Raw genomic sequence first — 24018 nt, forward strand, 5'->3', positions numbered from 1 at the left:
TGTTAACCTCGGAGCATCCAGAGGTCACTTCCTGTTGATTATGGAACATTCCCAGGCTACTTCCTGTACATTATAGATCATTTCCTTTTTATTTTAGGGCATTCCCAGGTCACTTGCTATTGATTATGGGTCACTACCTGTAAATTTTGGGGCATTTACGGGTCACTTCCTGTTGATTTTGGGTGTGTTCCTGTTAGTTTTGGGGCATTCCTAGGTCACTTCCTGTTGAGTTGGGGTCACTTCCTATTAACTTTAGGGCAGTGGTCTCAAACCGGTCCTCAAAGGGCCGCAGGGGGTACTGGATTTCATTCCAACCAAACGAGACAAATACCTTTTCACCAATCTGGTTTCTTACAAGTGTAATCAGTTGATTGCAATCAGGTGCTGCTTATGTTAGTAGAAACCTCATTGGTTGAACTGTTTGTGCTGGATCTGTTGGAACAAAAACCAGGACCCACTGCGGCCCTTTGTGGAGTCGGTTTGAGACCGCTGCTTTAGGGCATTTACAGGTCACCTCCTGTTGATTTTGGGTCACTTCCTGTTGAGTTGGGGTCACTGCCCATTAACTTTAGGGCATTTACAGGTCACTTCCTGTTGATTTTGGGTCACTTCCTGTTAACCTCGGAGCATCCAGAGGTCACTTCCTGTTGATTATGGAACATTCCCAGGCTACTTCCTGTACATTATAGATCATTTCCTTTTTATTTTAGGGCATTCCCAGGTCACTTCCTGTTGATTATGGGTTACTTCCTGTTGATTTTGGGTGTGTTGCTGTTAGTTTTGGGGCATTCCTAGGTCACTTCCTGTTGATTTTGGGTCACTTCCTGTTTATTTTTGTATCACTTCCTGTGGATTTTGGGTCATTTCCTTTGAATTTTGGGGCAATTGCAGGTCACTTCCTGTTGATTTTGGGTCACTTCCTGTGAACTTGGGGCATTCCCAGGTCACTTCCTGTTGATTTTGTGGCATTCTCAGGCCAATTCCTGTCGATTTTGAGTCTCTTCCTGTGACTTTTTGTGGCATTCTCAGGTCACTTCCTGTTGATTATGGGTCACTCCATGTAAATTCCCGGGCATTAACGGGTCACTTCCTTTTGATTATGGGTAATTCCCAGGCCACTTCATGTTAATTTTGGGTCTTTTCCTGTTAGTTTGTGGCATTCCTATGTCACTTCCCGTTCATTTGGGTCACTTCCTGTTTATATTTGATCACTTCCCGTTGATTATGGGTCATTTCCTGATAATTTTGGGGCATTTATGGGTTACTTCCTTTTGATTATGGGTCATTCCCAGGCCACTTCATGTTGATTTTGGGTCTCTTCCTGTCAGTTTTTGGGCATTCCTTAGGCATTTCCAGGTCATTTTCTGTTGATTTTGGGTCATTTCCTCTGAATTTTGGGGCATTTACAAGTCTTTTCCTGTGAATTTTGGCATTTCCAGGTCACTTTCTGTTGATTAAGGGTCACTTCCTGTTAATTTTGGGGCATTTACAGGTCACTTCCTGTTGATTTTGGGTCACACCCTATTAATTTTGGGTAATTTCCTGTTCATTTTTTATCACTTCCTATTGATTTTGGGGCATTCAAAGGTCACTTTCTGTTGATTTGGGGTCACTTCTTATTAACTTGGGGGCATTTTTGTGGCATTTTCAGGTCACTTCCTGTTTATTTTGGGTCACTTCCTATTGATTTTGGGTCAATTCCTGTTTGTTTTTGATCACTTCAGATTGTTTTTGGGTCACTTCCTATTGGGGTCATTTTTGGGGCATCTTCAGGTTACTTCCTATTGATTTTGGGTCAATTCCTTTGAATTTTGGGGCATTTACAGGTCACTTCCTGTTGGTCTTGGGGGATTTCCCTTTAAATTTGGGGCATTTACAGGTCACTCCCGGTTTATTTTAGGTCACTTCCTGGTAATTTTGGGGTATTCACAGGTCACTTCCTGTTGATTTTGGGTCACTTCCTGGTAATTTTGGGGGCATTTACATGACACTTCTTGTTGATTTTGTGTCACCTTTTAAGTTTGGGACAATTACAGGTCACTTCCTGTTGGTCTTGGGTCATTTCCCTTTAAATTTGGGGCATTTACAGGTGACTCCCTGTTTATTTTAGGTCACTTCCTGGTAATTTTGGGGTATTCACAGGTCACTTCCTGTTGATTTTGGGTAATTTCCTTTGAATTTTGGGGCATTTACAAGTCCGTTCCGGTTGTTCTTAGGTCACTTCTCTTTAATTTTGGGGCAGTTACAGGTCGCTTCCTGTTGATTTTGGGTCACTTCCTGGTAATTTTGGGGGCATTTACATGACACTTCTCGTTGATTTTGTGTCACCTTTTAAGTTTGGGACAATTACAGGTCACTTCCTGTTGATTTTGGGTCACTTCCTGTTAATTTCGGGTCATTTAAGGGTCACTTCCTGATGATTTTGGGTGTCATTCTGTTAATACAGGTCATTTTGTGGTCACTTCCTGTTGATATTGAGTCATTTGTGAAATCAATCGGAGCAAATATAAGTTTTTGTGCTATTGAAATGAATGGGAAATTTTGGCTATTAGAAATGAATGGGAATGTTTTTGAGAAATTGTGGCTGAGGCGTACGTTTTTGGCAAAACGTTGCATGACATGCATAGCTACCGTCAATAAAATGAAAGAGTTGAGGACACTCGCCTTGTCTTTCTCCACAAAGTCCAGGTAGGACGTCCTCTCGATCTCCACGGGCTGCCCTTGGCGGTCGTAAAGCGCCAAGACGAAATGGAAGAAGTTGGACTTCCTCAGGTTGGACGGCGGCTGCTTCTCAAAGTGCGCGCGAGCCAAAGCCACGCCGCTGACATGCAAACAGACACAAGCGTCAAACTTTCATTCTTTCCCGTATGACGTCCAATTCTTTTGAAGCGTGATGGCTGGCGGCAAACGAATGGCCATAAACTCATTTAAATTCATGACGGAAGCACGAAAATGCCTTTCATCGCCTCTACAAACATGGCCTCATGGCGGCCATATTGGTCGGGGCAACGTTCCCATTTGACATTGAACTAGCTTCATTCACATCCTTTTCCTTTTGCATCTTTTGCATTTGAATTGACGGCAGAAGCATGAAAAGAACTTGCATCGCCCCTACCAACATGGCCACAGGGCGGCCATGTTGGTAGGGGCGAACTTCCCATCAAAGTCAATGCATTGACATTCAATTGAAGGCATAACTACCTTTTTTCCTCAACTGATTTTTAACTATTTAGGCAGTGACTGCCAATGACAACAATAGACGTCCAATCGTCTAAAGAAAAATTCATGAAAGAAGCCACGTCACAGGTGTCAGTCATCGTTAATGGCACTGAAAGAGCTAAAAAAATAAATTAAAAAATTTTTTTTTTAAAGTTTCCAAAATAACAGCACTGTTTTATTCTGAAACATGTAAGCATTTCCTGTTGACAGTTTAAAATTTTGAGAGCTTGAATGATATGATTTTTACTTATGATTTTCTCTCCCCCCCCCCAAAAAAATTGATGCTGCCAAATGTCTTACTTTGAAAAACACGAGCATTTCCTGTTGATGGTATGAAATTGCAAGAATTTAAAAAAAATTGTTCGTATTCTTTTTTATGATTGCTTTAATATATTTTTTGTTCCTTTCCAAAACAATAGAAAATAAAGCCAAATATCTTATTTTGAAAAACAAAATTTCCTTTTGACGGTGTGAAATTTTGAGTTGTTTTTTTTTAGTTATGATTATTTTTTTGTTTCTTTCCAAAATAAAAACAGATGCTGCCAAATGTCTTACTGTGAAAAACATGAGCATTTCCTGTTGATGGTAAGAAATTACAAGGATTTAAATTTAGTATTCTGATTTATCACTGCTTTAATTTTTTTTTGTTCCTTTCCAAAATAATATAAAAAAAACAAAGGCAAATATTTTATTTTGAAAAACAAAATTTCCTCTTGACAGTGTGAAATTTTGAGTGTTTTTTTTTTTTTTTTGTCATAATTTTTGTTTCCTTCCAAAATAATAACAGATGCTGCCAAATGTCTTACTTTGAAAAACATGAGCATTTCCTGTTGATGGTATGAAATTGCAAGGATTTAAATTTTCTATTTATTCTTTTTTTTAAATTAATTTTGCTTCATTTATTCTTATTTATCATTGCTTTAAAATTTTTTTTGTTCCTTTCCAAAATAATCTAAAAAAAATAAAGGCAAATATCTTATTTTGAAAAACAAAATTTACTCTTGACGGTGTGAAATTTCGAGTGTATTTTTGTCATGATTTTTGTTTGCTTCCAAAATAAAAACAGATGCTGGCAAATGTCTTACTTTGAAAAACATGGGCCTTTCCTGTTGATGGTATGAAATTACAAGGATTTAAATTTTGTATTCTGATTTATCACTGCTTTAATAAAATAAATAAATAAATAAATTGTTCCTTTCCAAAATAATATAAAAAAATAAAGGCAAATATCTTATTTTGAAAAACAAAATGTCCTCTTGACTGTGAAATTTCGAGTGTTTTTTTGTCATGATTTTTGTTTCCTTCCAAAATAAAAACAAATGCTGCCAAATGTCTTATTTTGAAAAACCTCGGCATTTCCTGTTGATGCCATGAAATTGCAAGAATTAAAATTTTCGATTTATTTTTTATTTAATCATTGACTTTAATTTTTTTTGTTGTTCCTTTCCAAGATAATAGCAAATAAAGGCAAATATCTTATTTTGAAAAACACAATTTCCTCTCGATGGTGTAAAATTCTGAGTGTTTTTTTTTGTTTGTTTTTTTAATCATGATTTTTATTTTGTTTCCTTCCAAAATAAAAACAGATGTTGCCAAAATGTCTTACTTTGAAAAATACGAGCATTTCCTGTTGATGTTATGAAATTGCAAGAATAAAAAAAATTGTATGTATTCTTTTTGATCACTGCTTTAATAAAAAAAAAAAGTTCCTTTCCAAAATAATATAAAAAAATAAAGGCAAATATCTTATTTTGAAAAACAAAATGTCCTCTTGACAGTGTGAAATTTCGATTGTTTTTTTTGTCATGATTTTTGTTTCCTTCCAAAATAAAAACAGATGCTGCCAAATGTCCTACTTTGGAAAAACATGTGCATTTCCTGTTGACGATATGAAATTGCAAGAATTTAAATTTTCTATATATATATTTTTTTAATTTAATCATTGACTTTAATTTTTTTGTTGTTCCTTTCCAAGATAATAGCAAATAAAGGCAAATACCTTATTTTGAAAAACACAATTTCCTCTTGATGGTGTAAAATTCTGAGTGTTATTTTGTTTGTTTGTTTTTTAATCATGATTTTTTAATTTTGTTTCCTTCCAAAATAAAAAAAAAAATGTTGCCAAAATGTCTTACTTTGAAAAACATCGGCATTTCCTGTTGATGGTATGAAATTGCAAGAATTTAAATTTTCTATGTATTTTTTATTTAATCATTGACTTAATTTTTTTTGTTCCTTTCCAAGATAATAGCAAATAAAGGCAAATATCTTATTTCGAAAAACACAATTTCCTCTTGATGGTGTAAAATTCCGTTTTCTTTGTTTTGTTTTGTTTTTTTAACTCATTTGCTCCCCAAAAACGTATGAATACGTTCTATTTTTAATTGCTTCAGTATCCCAAAAACGTTTTTGTTTTTTTAACAAGAGACATCAATAGGTTCCTATGTATCTAAGATACAATGCACAAAGCTCAAAACCCATTTTAAAGCAATGAAACTGGCCACTGGAGGTCAGAAGCACATTTGGTAAGAACTCATCTCGAGCCAAGAAAGGAAGTGAAGAAAAATAGTCAGGAAACGCAAGTTGGAGGATTCTTGTGAAGACGCGTGAGAATTTGAGAAAAATGTGAAGAACGATCAGGGGGGGAAAAAAGGCAAATGACACTGGAGTGTTTTGAAAAGAAAACAAAACCATCGTCAAAGAAGGATTGAAAAAAATATCTTGATGAGACAGACGGTGAAGTCCACAAGAGCGTCAGGTTCCACACGCGTTCTGCGGAGCTCACATTGGGTTACTCCTTAGCCCGAGGTTGAAACCAACGATGAAGATGATGAAAAAAGTGAGACCGATCAGAGAGCCTTCCCCGTTGTTATGTGCGCAAATAGTTCAACAGTTAAATAGTTTAGTTATGTGTAAATAAATTGTTACTTTGCTTAAAAGCTCTATTTGTCTTGTTGTGTATGTTATTTTGTAGAAGAAAAACATTCAGATGTTTGGGATGTCACAAAAGCAAAAAAAAAAAAAATAGCTGTGTTAAAGCCAAAGTTTGAAATGTATGCTTTTACAAAAAAGCTCAATTTCTCTGTTTTTCATCAGAAATTGGAAAATTGCTAAAACTAAGCTATTTTCTAATGCTGATTTCTAAAGAATGTAAAAAGATATGAACTAACTTTTTTTCTGCTGAAAGAAAAGAGTCTAATCTTTTTTTTGATGGGTTCCATGTTTATATAGCAATAGAACAGAATTTTCTGTGGGCCTTGCAAAATCAGTCAAAATCCAGTAAAACGGCCGGGAGCGAATAGCCTGGCTCCGGTGAAAATGGCTGGGAGTGAATGAGTTAGTCATGATTTTTATTTCGTTTCCTTCCAAAATAAAAACAGATGCTGCCCAATGTCTTACTTTGAAAAACATGAGCATTTCCCGTTGATGGTATGAAATTGCAAGGATTTAAATTTTCTATTTATTCTTTTTTTAAATGAATTTTGCTTCATTTTCAAACGCACAAATGCTGGCGAATGTCTTATTTTGAAAAACACGATTTCCCCGTGACTGTTTGAAATTGCAGTGATTTTAAATTAGTTTCGTCATTATCTGAATTCCTATTTCATCATTTCAGGCCTTATTTTGAAAAATGCTAGATATTTCCTGTTAGTTATGCAGTATCAAACGAGAGTATTTAACGGAGTGTCGAGTTGAGAATTTTAGTTTTGTGACAATACACACACACAAATTACAGCCTAAAAATGAAATCTCCCATATTTAAAATTATCATTATTAGAGGTGCACGATAATTATCGGCCCGATAATAGGAATTATGACGTCATCCCAATTAATCCAATAACTAAAGATGTCGCGATCGATTGGGATGCCGATCAATCGGGTCCGATCACGACATTTTGAAAGTATCGGAATCGGGAAAAAAAAATATCGGACATGCCTTTTTTTAATATATATATATATTTTTTTTAGGGCTGTCAAAATTATCGCGTTAACGCGCGGTAATTAATTTTTTAAATTAATCACGTTAAAATATTTGACGCAATTAACGCACATGTCCCACTCAGACAGTATTCTGCCTTTTGGTAAGTTTTACAGCAAGGCTTTTTGTGCTGTCCAACAGCGAACTCTTGTGGTCGCTTTGCGACATGGTTTATTGTTTTCTTGCCAGTTCATTATGGCTGCACAACGTCTCGGGCTGATAATGTTGTGCTTATATGATCCTTGGACAAGATTTGTCCGTAAGTCTGGTTGTTGTAAAGAATGTACATATTATGTTAGTAAGCGAAATGTTCTATTTTTTGTATGAGACGCTTTTTGTTTATGTTTAGTGAACCTGTATAGCGTGCTAAGCTAACGTTGTTGCTAATGCAATGCTTGTGTACTTTTATTTTGTAGTTTTACGACTGTCTAAAGAGGACAATGGTTTGAGGCCATTTTATTAATAAATCAGATGAAAAAGGAAGAAGTCTAATTATTAAGGCGTCGTTCACTAGCTGTCTAGCTTTGGAAAAAGTAGACGCTTCGGAGTGAGGACAGCATAGACAGATTTAAATGACAGTAGATTGAAATGCCCACTACAGTCCTTATGTACCGTATGTTGAATGTATATATCCATCTTGTGTCTTATCTTTCCATTCCAACAATTTATTTTACAGAATATATATATGATTTACAGAAAAATATGGCATATTTTATAGATGGTTTGAATTGCGATTAATTACGATTAATTAATTTTTAAGCTGTAATTAACTCGATTAAAAATTTTAATCGTTCGACAGCTCTAATATTTTTTAATTAAATTCTTTTCTAATTGTTTTTAACGTTACAGACAAAATGTCTTACATTCATCCAGAGTCTTTAGTTTTGGCTTAAAGTAGGGCTATCAAATTTATCGCGTAAACGGCGGTAATAATTTTTTTAAAAAATTAATCACGTTAAAATATTTAATGCAATTAACGCATGCGCTGCACGAACCCGTTCAATCTATAATGGCGCCATTTTACCTATACATAGAGCTAACAGGCAGCGTAAAATGAGTAGAGAGAATTTTGGCAGTCTTTGGAGCCTCTTTTTAATTGGCTAAAGCCTTAAAATCCCTCTCTCAACAATTAGAAATATTGTGGGAAGCAATGTGGGGAAGAACGATAGTGGTTGATCTTATCCTTAACACCCTATGTTATTTCCCAATGCAGAGAAGATATATCAATTGGTGCGACTACGCACTGTCATGGTTGCACTTCCCATCATGCACTTGGGTAGAACAGTTAAATGTAGAGCTGAAACGAATACTCGAGCAACTCGAGTAACTCGAGTTTAAAAACTGATCCGAGTAATTTTATTCACCTCGAGTAATCGTTTATTTTGACAGCTCTAAGCATAACGTTTCGCTCGGACTACTTTTAATGCGGGACAACGCGCTGGCGTCACGTGCGTAGAGGAAGAAGCAATAAAACAATATTAAAAAACATTTCCGCAGCCGACAGCCGCTCCAAACTACGTCGACGTTGCTAAAAACTAGCCCGCATGATGTTAAGTTGGTAGCAGGTAGCATCTGATGAGTCTCATAGAGATCCCATGTATGTTGAACTAGATGCGAAATGACAGACTCGGCCGCGTCTGGGCAGCGTTAATAAACAGCCGCCATCTTAAAGCAGTAGAGCGCTAAGCGCTAATAAAGAGCGCTAAACGCTAGTAAATAAGATTAACGTTAGCCCTGCGGAGGGCTAGGTTTCTATTAATTATGACCACTTTCGATGCGTGGCTAACGTGTCTTACATACAGGCTTTAACATAACATAGCTTTGTGGAGTGATGAGGGTGTAAAATAAAAACTCAATAATGCTAACTATCAATTTTAGCTTAGTAGTCACTGCTGGATAAAACACCAAGTAGCACTAGTCCCTAATGTGCTCTAATACAGCCTGTATCATACATTTATTTTGAACACTGCAAAAACACAAAATCCTATCAGGACTTCTTACAGTTTAGAGTAGCGCAAAACTTAACTAGAACTTAAAAATGGCTTGACACAAATAGAAATTCAATTGAAACACGTGGGAAAAAATCCTAACTTTTAAAGTGCCTGTGACACGAAAAAGCATGTTTATTTCATAATACACGCGGTATTTTATGCTCCTGAATGATATGGACCGCTTGGATGTGTGTGGAAGCGATCGCTATATTTATTTAGTTTTTTGAATCCCGCGCCAGGAAAATGAGTGACTTCCGGCTTCGGTCTCGCATTGAGGAGGAGGGCGCTGTGACGTGTACGGTAGAAGACGTCCTCTTCACGCAACAGTGTACTGTTGTGTATGAGGATGAAGGATTCAGCTGATTTTGCGGATTAATACGTTTATTTTTCGCATCACGCCAGCCAAACGGCTGCAGAAAAATCATTCTGTATGAGGGAGAGGCGTATGCGCCTTTTTGGAGTTTCAAAAGCTTCCCATTCACCGTGGATATTTACTGTGGGACCATTGGACTTACGAGGAAGTGAGTAAACATCTTGTTTTGTATTATGTCAAATACGAATACAGCGATTACAAAGTAAACACTACAAACTTCCTTTAAATGAAGGACTACTTACGTTTGATCATTGATAGGCATGTAAAAAGCTCTCCTAATGCATTAGCAGCAGCACGTTAGCTGCACAACAACTCCAGCCACCCTCCTCCGGGGAACGAACTGTAAATTGCTCTCCGCCGGGCGGTTTGCCGATCCGCTAAGACATTCGACAACCGGGTCGTCATGTCAAATAATCCAGGATAGCTATGTGTGATTTTCCGCTTTGAAGACTTTGAAACATCACTCGGTTCGGGTTAGCATGTCGGCTAGCTGTCACGCCTTCTGGTTTGTTTACATTCTCCGAAGCCGGGGAAGGAAAATGACATATGTCCGATTTAGGTGTCATAAAATATCGTTCGGGAGGTGCAACAGTAAAGGTGAAGTCGACAGTTTTGACCATTATGGAGTAATTTTGCCATGTCGTCCTGAATAAATGCATTTTTATTATTTCATATTCCATTCAGCACAAGACTGTTATTTGTCATGACCATGCCATTTATTTAGCAATTGGGGAAAATACTTGGATAAAAAGAGTATCCTGTAAAAATATTGAAGTAAAGAGACAGAAACAATGACATTTTGCCGCTCTCTTCGTCGCGTTTTCCTCGTTGTGAATAGTTCCCCCTCAACGGGCTGACTGGTCCTTCTCAAGCCATTTATATAGCTATTGGGGAAAAATACTTGGGTAAAAAGAATATCCCTGTAAAAATATTGGAGTAGAGAGACTGAAACAATGACATTTTGCGGCTCTCTTTGTCGCGTTTTCCTCGTTCTGAATAATTTCCCCTCAATGGGCTGAATAGTAAAGTCGATGAGCCAAGTCTACTGCTGACGTCATCCACCTGTTGGGGATGCTAAAGCCCTATAATGGTAGGCGTGGCTAACCGGCAGATTAAAAGACTAATTTCTCGTCATCTGTGCTTTGCTAAATTGTTGTATATAGTCGAATCGTCTCAAAATATGATTCTAATTCACATAATAATTCCATTTAAGACTTTTTTTCTCGTGTCATATGCTCTTTAAGTGATGTGTGTTATCAAGCGTAATGGCATTTTTAGGTATATATATATATATATATATATATATATATATATATATATTTTTTTTTTTTTTTTTAAATAAGATCTAAAGGTTTTTTGAGTGAAAGCAGTGAATTTGTCTTTTTTTTTAATTCTAGTTAATCTGAGATGCAATTGTTGGCTGTTTTTAACAATATACATCGAAAATAAAGACATTGATTGACTGAAAATGGTTCAAGATTAGATGAAATGTCTTGTTTTCTCATGTATATTTATAATTGCTCTTCACCTAAAAACATATTTGTTTTATCCGATTACTCGATTAATCGATAGAATTTTCAGTCGATTACTCCATTACTAAAATATTCGATAGCTGCAGCCCTGGTTAAATGGCTACAGTATCATTTACTGAAAGTTCAACAAATACAATAGATGGCTATATTTAGTCACAATATACAAAGTCACATTTATCCTTTAAGAATTACAAGTCTTTCTATCCATGGATCCCTCTCACAGAAAGAATTAATAATGTAAATGCCATCTTGAGGATTTATTGTCATAATAAAAAATGTATATATTCGTCCGAGTTTTATTCATTTTTTTCTTAATGCATTGCCAAAATGTATATGATCGGGAAAAATGATCGGGAATGATTGGAATTGAATCGGGAGCAAAAAAAAAAGCAATCGGATCGGGAAATATCGGGATCGGCAGATACTCAAACTAAAACGATCGGGAGCAAAAAAACATGATCGGAACAACCCAACCGATAACATTATAATAATGTTCATGTCATCATGAAAATTCTGGTTCGGTCAAAGGCAAATCTAAGCTGAACCAACTACTAGTATTTTTGACCTACAGGTGTTCAAAAATATACATTGAAAAATTATATATTATCGGTTATCGTATCGGTATCGGCCTTGAGGAGCAGGAAGTTATCGATATCGGTATCAAAAAATGGATATCGTGCACCCCTAATCATTACAATATATAACCCTCCTCAAAATAGTTATTGATTTATGACTGCAAACTAGTCCATTTCTTCTTCATTTTGAAAATTGTGAATAAAATCGTGACTATCAAATATGGATTAAAACACACTTCAGCATATAGGAATTTGTTTCATTGATAAATTTCCGGAAAACACGCATGCAAATGAACGACAAATGAATCAAATACACAATGAGAGAGATCTCACACACACACATGCACGAGGGGTTGCGTGTAAGTGTGTGTGTGTGTGTGCAAAACGGCGTGTAGTCCAAAGAGTCATTAGATGTTAATTGCAGCATGACCGCGGCCACTCTAGCGAGGGGCGTGTCTTAATTAGGGATCACACGCTTCATTAACTCATTGGCTACCATTGGCGACACTATACGTCCGATCCGTTTGAATCGGGAGGGTTCGCAGTGAATGAACTTCAACGATATTGATTGTTTTTAATCATTCATTTTCTTGACGCTGCCAAATGTCTTCCTTTGAAAAACACGAGCATTTCCTGTTGATGGTATGAAATTGCAAGATTTAAATTTTGGATTTTTTATTTTTTGGTTCCTGTCTTTTTTGAAAAACATAATTTCCCGTGGAGAGGAAATTGTGAGTTTAAATATTAAAATTTTCCATAACTTGAATCTTCTTTCCAAAGTAACAGCAGATGCCGGCAAATGTCTTACTTTGAAAATAAACCGATGCCGTGAAATGTCCTATTTTGAAAAAACCAAACCAGCAGATGCCACCAAATGTCTTATTTTTGGGGGAAAAAAAGTTTGTTTGTTTTTTAAAAACACAGCCACCACCAAATGTCTTATTTTGAAAAAACAAATGTCACCAAATGCCCTATTTTTGGGGAAAATAAAAAACAGATGTCACCAAATGTCTTATTTTGAAAATAAACTGATGCTGTTAAAAGTCTTATTTTGAGAAAAAAAAAAAAAATACAGCAAATGCCACCAAATGCCTTATTTTGGAAAAAAAAAAAAACTGATGCCACTAAAATGTCCCCCCCCCCCCCAAAAAAAAATCAGTAGCCGTCGCCAAATGTCTTATTTTGAGAAAAAAAAAATGCCTCCAATGTCTTAATTTGAAAAAAAAAAAAAAAAAAAAAAAAAAAAAAAGCCGCCACCAAATGTCTTATTTTGAAAATAAACTGATGCTGTTAAAAGTCTTATTTTGAAAAAAAAAAAAAAAAAACACAAATACAGCAAATGCCACCAAATGCCTTATTTTGGAAAAAAAAAAAAACTGATGCCACTAAAATGTCCCCCCCCCAAAAAAAAAAATAAAATCAGTAGCCGTCGCCAAATGTCTTATTTTGAGAAAAAAAAAATGCCTCCAATGTCTTAATTAAAAAAAAAAAATAAAAAAAAAGCCGCCACCAAATGTCTTATTTTGAAAATAAACTGATGCCGCCAAGTGTTTTATTTCAAAAAACCCACAACAGCAGAAGTCGCCAAACGCCTTATTTTGAAAAGATATTTTAAAAAAAAAATTTTTTTTTAAACATGCTGCTAAATGTCCTATTTTGAAAATAAAATGATGCCGTGAAATGTCTTATTTTGGCAAATAAAAAATAAAAAAATTAAAAAAAGATGTGTCTTATTTTGAGAAACCCACAACAGCAGCCGCCACCAAATGTCTTATTTTGAAAAACCCACAACAGCAGATGCCGCCAAATGCCTTATTTTGGGAGAAAAAAAAAAAAAAAAGATACCACCAAGTGTTATTTTGAAAAACCCACAACAGCAGATACCACCAAATACCTTATTTTTGAAAAAAAAAAATGATGTCACCAAATGTCAAAAAAAAAGCAGCCACCACCAAATGTCTTATTTTGAAAAACCCACAACAGCAAATGCCGCCAAAAGCCTTATTTTGAAAAAAACAAAACAAAAACAAAAAACAGCAGATGCCACCAATTGTCTTATTTTGAAAATAAACTGATCCCACCAAATGTCTTATTTTGAAAAACGTACAACAGCAAATGCCGCCAAATGCCTTATTTTGGAAAGAAAAAAAAAAAAAAAACAGCAACTGCCACCAAATGTCTTATTTTGAAAAAAAAAAGATGCGTCCAATGTCTTTTTTTTGGGGGGGAAAAAAAAAAAAAAAAACAGCCGCCACCAAATGTCTTATTTTGAAAAACCCACAACAGCAGACGCAGCCAAATGCCTTATTTTGGGGGAAAAAAAACAACAACAACAAACGCCGATGCTGCCAAATGTCTTATTTTGAAAGAAAAAACTAATGCCTCCAATGTCAATTTTGGAAAAAAAAAAAAAAAAAAAAAAAAAAAAACAGCAGCTGCCACCAAATGTCTTATTTTGAAAAACCTACAACAGGAGATGCTGCCAAATGCCTTATTTTAAAAGAAAAAAAAAAACAGCAGATGCCATCAAATGTCTTATTTTGAAAATAAACCAATGCCGCCAAATGCCCTATTTTGGGGAAAGAAAAAAAACCCAACAACTAATGCCTCCAAAGTCTTAATTTGAAAAATGGAAAGAAAAAAAAAAACAGCAGCCTCTGCCATGTCTTATGTTGAAAAAAAAAAACAAAAAACAAACAAACATGGATTTCCTGTTGACAGTCTGAAATGACAAGGATTTGGCAAACGACTCGTGGGTTCATTTGCTAATGTCTGCAAATAATTAGCCAGCTTTCTTATTTTGAAAGGACTTTCCATTTCTTGGCAAAGGTGACCATGGCGAAGCGCTCCCCTTGCACGCCGCGTCAATTGCGTGTGCTTCCAACATGATGCGCATAAAATTTCTGAGCATCACAATTTGTCTCAATTCTTACATTCCAAATGACGTCGTTCCAATTCATTCACGGAGAAATGAAGCCTTTTTGTGGCGTCCGTTTTAATTCACTGCTCGTCGTCCAGTCCATTTAGACTGGGAGGGGGCGAATGAACGTTCCTGGACTGGACATCTAGCGCCATCAACAGCACAGCCAATCCTCACAGTTTATATAAATTGGACGTCTATTGTTGTCAATGGCAGACAATGTGAAATACTATGAGTTTTTTTTTTAGAGCCCTATTTGTTTTTAGTCATTTTAATTCATTAACATTTTATCAATGTATCCTTTATTTAGTCATTAAAAGCATACAAATAATATTTTATAATACATATCATTATATCAGAGGTTATATGTGATTTATGAGTTGTTTTTTCATGATTTATGCATACGTTAAGATACATTATTGAAAATGAATAATAATTTTAACATAATATAGGGAGTAGTACTTGATACGTTTTTGTACTTCTTACTCCCTTCTGAACATTAAAAATGGCAACAAACAATCATTTTCTTAGTTTTTTCCAATTTTACTTTTTATACCTTGTCATGTTGAAACAATTCTATGAATGATTATTTTTTTTAAATCAAATTTTAAGTGTTATTGAGAGCCACAAACAGTGTATTTCTGTTTTTCCACATTCTCTTTTTGTGAACATTTTATGTATTTCTCATTTTAATCACGCTTACAAAATATATACAAATAAAGATGAACAATTACAAGTAATAGTAATTATGATTGAGAACAAGTCTGACGTACACATATGAACCACAAAGTCAATAAAACCGCTCATAATATATTTATGTTTTCGATTATATTTCAAACATGATAAACATAACTGACGCAAACATTTCCTCAGTTTTCATTTTTAGTATCGGTTCAGCCGATGCGTTTTTTTGTCATCCGCCGAAATTCCTATTTTTCGATGCGGAACGTGATTGATATGCACATTTTTTCAATTGTATTTTCATAACTTGCGATGGGTTGATACGTTCAACAAAAACGATTACGATGTAGGTCCACCTTTTGCGGCAATGACAGCCTCAATTCTCCGGGGTACTGATTCATATAACTTGTGAATTTGAAGCCATTCTTCAGTTAGAACTCGTTTTGAGACGATGGCGGTGGAATTGAATCTCTAAAACTGAATACAAATGCTCCATAATGTAGAGGTCTCCACACTTCATTAGAATGTTCCTCATGCCATTCTTTAACAAAGATGTTGAATGATTATGATGCCAAAATGTGAGGTGTTTTCATTATTTTGTCCAACTCCTGTGTATATATAGCATATAATAGTAGTAGTATAATAGTCTAGTACTGTACAGCAGTACTATAATATTAACTTGTAAGTAGTATGAGTATTATAATACAGTAATTGTATATAATATACAATATATATACACACATATACATATATAAAGTATATAGTACAGTTCTACTATAATATTAACTTGCAAGTAGAATTACTATAATAAAAATGGTATATACTACTGTATATACACACACTTATATATATAATAGTGTAGTAGTCATAGAATATCAACTTAGTATTATAATGATAATTGTATATAATTTATGATATACACATACATATATATATATATATATATTAAAAACAGTAGGAGTCATAGTATAATTGTATAGTATGGTAGAACTATAATATTAACTTGTAAATAGTATAAATAGTATAACTGTATATGTTATAAACACATGCATATTGTAAAAATGGTAGTCATTGTATAATTGTATAGTATACTAGTAGTATAATATTACCTTGTAAGTAGTATAATAACAATTGTATACAGTATACTATATACACACATATATATAGTACTGTATATGATTGTAGTAGTTGCATAATAGTATAGTACTAGTATAATATTAACTTATAAGTAGTATAACTGTATATATGATACACACATATATTGTAAAAAATAGTAGTTGTAGTATAATTGTATAGTATAGTACTAGTATAATATTACTTGTAAATAAGTAACTTGTAAATAGTATTGTAAATATTATAAGTAGTATAATAATTGTATATGCTATACACACATATGTATATATGTATATATACATAAATGGTGGTCATCGTATAATTGTATCGTGTATTAGTATGTATACAGTATAATATACTATACACACACACATAGTAGATAATAGTTGTATAATAACAATTGTATATACTATATCTATACATATATTAGTAAAAATGGTAGTCATCAAGTAATTTTTTAAGTATTAGTATAATATAAACTTCTAAGTAGTACAATAATAATTGTCTACAGTATAATATACTATATGCACACACATATAGAATTAGTATAATAACTGTATATACAGTATAACATACTATATACACACACCTATAGTATATATTTGTTGTATAATAACAATTGCATATACTATCTACATATATACATATATATATTAGTAAAAATGTTAGTCATCAAGTAATTTTTTAAGTAGTAGTATAATATTAACTTGTAAGTAGTATATTATATATATATATTGTATAATTATATACACACATATAGAATTACTAGTATAATAACCATATAAACTATATAGATACATACTGTATATTCATATATAGTAAAAATTGTAGTCATCGTATAATTGTATAGTAGTAGTATATTAACTTGTAAGTAGTATAATAATAATTGTATACAATATACTATATACACACACACAGATATAAGTAGTATAATTGTATATACTGTATGCATATATATATATATATACAAATATATATATAGCAGAAATGTTAATCATACAATTGTATAGTAGTATATTAACTTGTAAGTAGTATAATAATTGTATACAGTATAATATACTATAGACACTCACACAGTTTATGTATAATAGTAGCAATACGAACTTGTTAGTAGAATAACTTTGTATAACAATTGTATATACTATACACATATATAGTAGATGATAGTACTAGTAGTTAAATACTGGTATAATAGTATAGTAGTAGTATAATAATAACTTGTAAGTAGTATAAGTTAGTATAATCATTATATATACATACAAACATATAGTGATTAGTGGTAGTAGAATATTATAGTCCAGTAGTATTATAACGTTAACTTGTAATTAGTCTAAGTAGGTAGTATAATAACTGTATATAGATATATATAGTAATCGCACTGTACACACTGTACAGTGTAGAAGCAGTATAATATTAATTTGTAAGTAGTATAATAATGATAAAGTTGAGCGGACGGAGAAAATCTTTTTTTTCAATCCAGTAGAAACTGGCTTTTGGTCATGCCTTTACACAAATCAAAAGCATTTTTGAAAGAGTTGAAAAGAGGCAATTGAAGAGTTTGAAATTGTTGCCTCGCGTGACGGAGGAACGACCGGAGGAAAGGGAGCCACCCACCTTTGAGCGGCGGCGTTGGCATCCAGGATGCCCTGGCCGGCCATCCAGGAGCGTACGGGGGTCATGCCGGTGGGGAGCGGCTCCTCCTTCATGCTGACGCCCAGCGCCCCCCGCGGGAGCCCGTCCTGGATGGAGAACATCACGCGTTAATCCGGACCGGGGACCGGCCCGGCGAGGCCGGGGTCCTGAAGGCGCGATCCTTCTTCGCCCCCCCCTCGGAGCACGGAACTCGGGAGGACCGGGGCGGGGTACGTCCCGAGGGGGCGTGACGGGACGGGAGCCGGGAGCCGGCGGAGCGAAAAGTGCCACGAGACGCGGAAAGCGCCTTTGATGGAAGCGCGCTCGCCTTCAAAAGGAGCTCGCCGATGTGAGGGAGAGAGGAGAGGGGAAAGGACGGCCGCGCTCTTTACGGCGTCCCGCAGGAGGGCCCCTTCTCCTCCTTCCTTCGGATCTCCCGCGGGACCCCCGGAGGGCGTGGCCGCCCGTCCGCCGCGCTCCCATTGGCCGACCGCCACGGCAGCGTCATCCGTTCTGGCCGCTGTGCGTGTGTGGGGGGGGGGAAAAAGGAAAAAAATCAGATGACATTTTCAAACCTTTCATTGACATTGTCAGCTTTCCAAACATGACTTTTTGGAGCTCATTGACATCCAATTCGCTAATTTAAATTCCTATAAATTTATTCCATATTTTGTTCATATAGAGTGGTATGAAAAAGTATCTGAACCTTTTAAAATTTCTCACATTTCTGCATAAAATCACTATGTGATCTGATCTTTGTCAAAATCACACAGATGAAAAAAACAGTGTCTGCTTTAACCCAAACATTTAGTTTTTTTCATATTTTGATGAGGATAGTATGCAAACAATGACAGAAGGGGGAAAAATAAGTAATACTTAATCAATTTTTCATACCAATGTAATATGACTGATTCAATGTTCCCCAAAATTCATGTAATACAGGCTCTTACCGTTCTGTTACTCGCTCTTACCTACCGTTCAAGATTCCGTCAAAAACGGCCCAACAAGATTCCTAATTTTCAAAATGCTACTTGTGCCCCAGTTCCAATTTCACACATCAAAAAAAATTCCCGAAATCAAGGCAACCAAAATTTTTCAGTCATTTCTTGGCAAAAACGTATGATTTCGCAAAAAAAAAAAAAAAAAAAAAACTCCCCACGCATTTTCAATGCCTCTATTCATTTCTAATGGTATATACATAAAATCAACAGGAAGTGACCCAAAATCAACAAGGAAGTGATCCAGAAATGCCAAAAATTAACAGGAAGTGACATGTAAACGCCCCAAAATCAACAGGAAGTGACCCATGAATAAGTGACCCAAAACCAACAGGAAGTGACCCACAAATGCAAAAACTTAACAGGAAGTGACATGTCAACGCCCAAAAGTCAAAAGGATGGGATCCAAAATCAACAGGAAGTGACCAAAACTCAACAGGAAGTGACTCACAAATGCCAAAACTTATTAGGAAGTGACATGTAAACGCCCCTAGTCTAAACGATGGGATCCAAAATCATCAGGAAGTGACCCATAAATAAGTGATCCAAAATCAACAGGAAGTGACCCACAAATGCAAAAACTGAACAGGAAGTGACATGTCAACGCCCACAAGTCAAAAGGATGGGATCCAAAATCAACAGGAAGTGACCCACAAATGCCAAAACTTATCAAGACGTGACATGTAAATGCCTCAAAATCAAAAGAATGGCATCCAAAATCAACAGGAAGTGACCTGTGAATATGTGACCCAAAATCAAATGGAAGTGACCCAGAAATGCCACACCTTATCAGGAAGTGACCTGTAAATAAGTGACCCAAAATCAACAGGAAGTGACCTGTAAATAGGTGACCCAAAATCAACAGGAAGTGACCCAAATTCAACAGGAAGTTACCCAGAAATGCCAAAACCTAACAGGAAGTGACATGTAAACACACCAAAGTCAAAAGGATGGGATCCAAAATCAACAGGAAGTGACCCGTGATTAAGATGACCAAAAATAAACAGGAAGTGGCCCAAATTCAACAGGAAGTGACATGTAAACGCCCCAAAGTAAAAAAGGATGGGATCCAGAATCAACAGGAAGTGACCTATGAATAACTGACCCGAAATCAATAGGAAGTGGCCCAAATTCAACAGGAAGTGACACAGAAATGCCAAAAATTAACAGGAAGTGACATGTTAACGCCCCAAAGTCAAAAGGATGGAATCCAAAATCAACAGGAAGTGACCCAAAATCAACAGGAAGTGACCCATGAATAAGATGACCCAAAATAAACAGGAAGTGACCTAAATTCAATAGGAAGTGACCCAGAAATACCAAAACAGGAAATGACATGTACATCAAAAGCATCTTATCCAAAATCAATAGGAAATGACCTGTGAATAAGTGACCCAAAATCAACAGGAAGTTCACGTAAAGTCTCGGAAGTAACAGGAAGTGACCCACTATGTCCCCAAATGACCGAATATGACCAGGCCACGCCCCCCAAATGCCCTCAAATGACCTGATATGACCGAGCCACGTCCCCAAATGCCCTCAATTGACCTGATATGACCAGGCCACGCCCCCCAAATGTTCCCAAATGACCGGGTATGACCAGGCCACGCCCTCAATTGACCTGATATGACCAGGCCACGCCCCCCCAAATGACCTGATATGAATCAGATCCTGAATCAACAAGTGACTAAAATGCCCCAAATTCAACAGGAAGTGATGTAGAAATTACCCAAAACCATTGAGAAGTGAGCCAGACATGACCAAAAATCAACAGGAAGTACCCATTAAGTCCAAGAAATAACAAAGTGGTCCAAATTCACCAGGAAATGCCCCAAACTGAACAGGAAGTGGCCCAAAAATTAACAGGAAATGGTCTGTATAGGCTAAAAAATTAAATTACTTAATAAATCAATCACTAAATCAACAGGAAGTGATCCAGAAATGACCCAAAACCAGCAAGAAGTGAGCCAGACAAGACCAAAATTAAACAGGAAGTACCCATTAGGTCAAACAAATAACAGGAAGTGACCCAAAATCAACAGGTGGCTGATAAAGACTCAAAAATGAAAAGGAAGTGATCCAAAATCAATAGGAAATAACGTGTATCGGCTCCAAAATTTAACAGTAAGTGATCCAAAATCAAAGTCTCGGTAACAACAGGAAGGGACCCATAAAGACTTAAAAATGAACAGAAAGTCATCCAAAATCAACAGGAAGTGACCGGAAATGCCCCAAAATCAACAAGAAGTGAGCCGACATGATCAAAAATCGACAGGAAATGGTCCGTATAGGTTCCAAAGTTAACAGGAAGTTCGGCAAAATCAACAGGAAGTGATCCAGAAATGCCCAAACTAGAAGTGACCCATAATCAACAAGAAACGCCCCTTTTTGCCAAAGCAGGTATTTTATCTTTTAATTGGAATATTTGACTTCTGACTTGATTTGTGCAGGATGAAAAAAGTCCCTATCAAACTAATAAAAAAAACAAAACCGATAAATAAAAAAAGGAAATAATTTTAAATGAATACTGAAATCCACCAAATAAAAAATCAACTTCTAAATTAAATTATGCTAGATTGACAAACATTTTTTTTATTTTATAGGTATTGGTTACATTTTGTCACTCCCAATACAAAAATTTAAAGTACAAGCATGAGCAGAGTTTATTTTGGATAAAAATCGGATTCCTACTTGGCACGAGTAAGTTGTTCGCGCCTGGCAACTCAGCAGAATGTCGATTGGAAAAGAAGGATTTGCTGTGACACGAGCACCCTCCAGCGGTATAAGGAGGAACAACAGGATGAATTCCTCAAGCTCCAATTTGCTTAGAATGAACATTGGATTGTAAAATATTCAGCAGGGCCAAGAACGAAAAGTGTTATTTGTTATGTGGCAAAATGGATTTTGACATGTTGCATTTATTTGTTTGCCCTGTGGCATTTTTTTGCCATTTGGCAAAATGGATTTTTTCAGGTAGGCAGGTGGCTTTTTCTTTTTTGCCATGTGGCATTTTTTTATTGCCGTGTGGCATTTTTTTGCCATGTGGCAAAATGGATTTTGCCGTGTGGCATTTTTTGTCAAGTGGCATTTTTTTTTTGCCATTTGTATTTTTTTTCATGTGGCAAAATGGATATTGCCATGTGGCATTTTTTTTCCACCATGTGGCAAAATGAATTTTGCCATGTGGCCAAATAGATTTTTCCGGGTGGTATTTTTTGCCATGTGGCATTTTTTTTCACCATGTGGCAAAATTGATTTTGCCACGTGGCATTTTTTGGTCATGTGGCAAAATGGATTTTGCCATGTGGCATTTTTTTCACCATGTGACAAAATGGATTTTTCCAGGTAGCATTTTTTTTTGCCATGTGGCTTTATTTTTGCCATTTGGCCTTTTTTTGCCATGTGGCATTTTTTTGCCATGTGCGAAATTGATTTTGCCATGTGGTATTTTTTGCCATGTGGCATTTTTTTCCCTCCATGTGGCAAAATTGATTTTGCTATGTGGCATTTTTTTTCCACATGTGGCAAATGGATTTTGCCATGTGGTATTTTTCGCCATGTGGCAAAATGGATTTTGCCATGTGGCATTTTTTTCCACAAGTGGCAAAATGGATTTTGCCAAGTGGCATTTTTTTCACCATGTGACAAAATGGAATTTTCCAGGTAGCATTTTTTTTTTTGCCATGTGGCTTTTTTTTTTGCCATGTGGCCTTTTTTTGCCATGTGGCATTTTTTTGCCATGTGCGAAATTGATTTTGCCATGTGGTATTTTTTTTGTAATGTGGCAAAATGGATTTTGCCATGTGGCATTTTTTTCACCATGTGGCAAAATGGATTTTGCCATGTGGCATTTTTTTCACCATGTGGTAAAATTACTTTGCCAGGTAGCATTTTTTTTGCCATGTGACATTATTTTTGCCATTTAGCATTTTTTTGCCATGTGGCAAAATGGATTTTGCCATGTGGCATTTTTTGCCATGTGGCAAAACATATTTTGCCATGTGTCATTTTTTTGCCCTGTGCAAAATTTATTTTGCCTGTGTGGCATTTTTTTTTTTTTTTGCCATTTGGCATTTTTTTGCCATGTGGCATTTTTTTCACCATGTGGCAAAATCAATTTTGCCATGTGGCTTTTTTTGCCATGTGGCAAAATGTATTTTGATATGTGGCCTTTTTTTTGGTATGTGGCAAAATGTATTTGGACGTGTGGAATTTTTTTTTGGTATGTGGCAAAATCAATTTTGGTATGTGGCATTTTTTTTTGGGGGGGGGGGGGTATATGCAGGCCATGCAAGACCATCCCATTGACGGGTATGCACGTCTAAATTTTCTATTCATTTAAAATGGCAGAAAAACGTGTGGCTGTGATTATTGACCATACACTTACCCTGTGACCCTGAAATGTCTCAAAATCAATAGGAAGTGACCCCGAAATTACACCTTACATACCTGATTTCGACAGATGTCCGATATGCCCCAAACTCATCAGGAAGTGACACTGAAATGCCTCAAAATCAACAGGAAGTGAACCCGAAATCCCCCATATCAATAGGAAGTGACCCAATATGAACAGGAAGGGAACCCAAAATGTACAGGAAGTGACCTTGAAATGCCTGAAACGCAACAGGGAGTGACCCCTAAAACCCCCCATATCAATAGGAAGTGAACCAATGTGAACAGGAAGTGAACCCGAAATGTCCCAAAATCAACAGGAAATTACCAGATGTCTACAGGAAGTCCGAGATGCCTCAAAATCATGGTTCAAAACATGTTTATTGGTTGCTTCGTCTTGATTTTTGGTCACTTCCTGTACATTTCCTGCCTGCCACTGACAACGATAGACGTCCAATTCACTGATAGTTGAAAAAATAGCAGCGAATGCATCCATTTTGACTGGTAGAGGGCGCCCTCTCCCAGTAAATGGATTGGACTAAGAGCACAGTCGATGGCAGCTAGAAATTATTGAATGAATGAAAGAATGATCAATGAAATGACAAACTCAAAC

At 35.9% G+C, this 24018-nt stretch overlaps 1 protein-coding gene across 2 annotated transcripts in view; it reads right to left on the reverse strand.

Annotated features, from left to right (window-relative positions):
- The window catches only part of LOC130924478 (transcription factor COE3-like), a 97383-nt gene extending 78805 nt beyond the window's left edge, over window positions 1-18578 (reverse strand). The window contains exons 1-2 of one of the 2 annotated variants that reach the window (XM_057851088.1): window positions 17998-18575; window positions 2665-2821 (exon numbers count right to left, since the gene is read on the reverse strand). In XM_057851088.1, the coding sequence (XP_057707071.1) occupies window positions 2665-2821; window positions 17998-18137 (297 nt within the window). In that variant the 5' untranslated portion in view covers window positions 18138-18575. Of the gene's footprint in view, window positions 1-2664; window positions 2822-17997 lie in introns of both variants that reach the window. The other variant, XM_057851087.1, reaches the window with a different exon arrangement.
- Window positions 18579-24018: the final 5440 nt, after the last annotated feature.

This window comes from Corythoichthys intestinalis, chromosome 11 (assembly GCF_030265065.1).
Source record: "Corythoichthys intestinalis isolate RoL2023-P3 chromosome 11, ASM3026506v1, whole genome shotgun sequence".
Taxonomy (NCBI): domain Eukaryota; kingdom Metazoa; phylum Chordata; class Actinopteri; order Syngnathiformes; family Syngnathidae; genus Corythoichthys; species Corythoichthys intestinalis.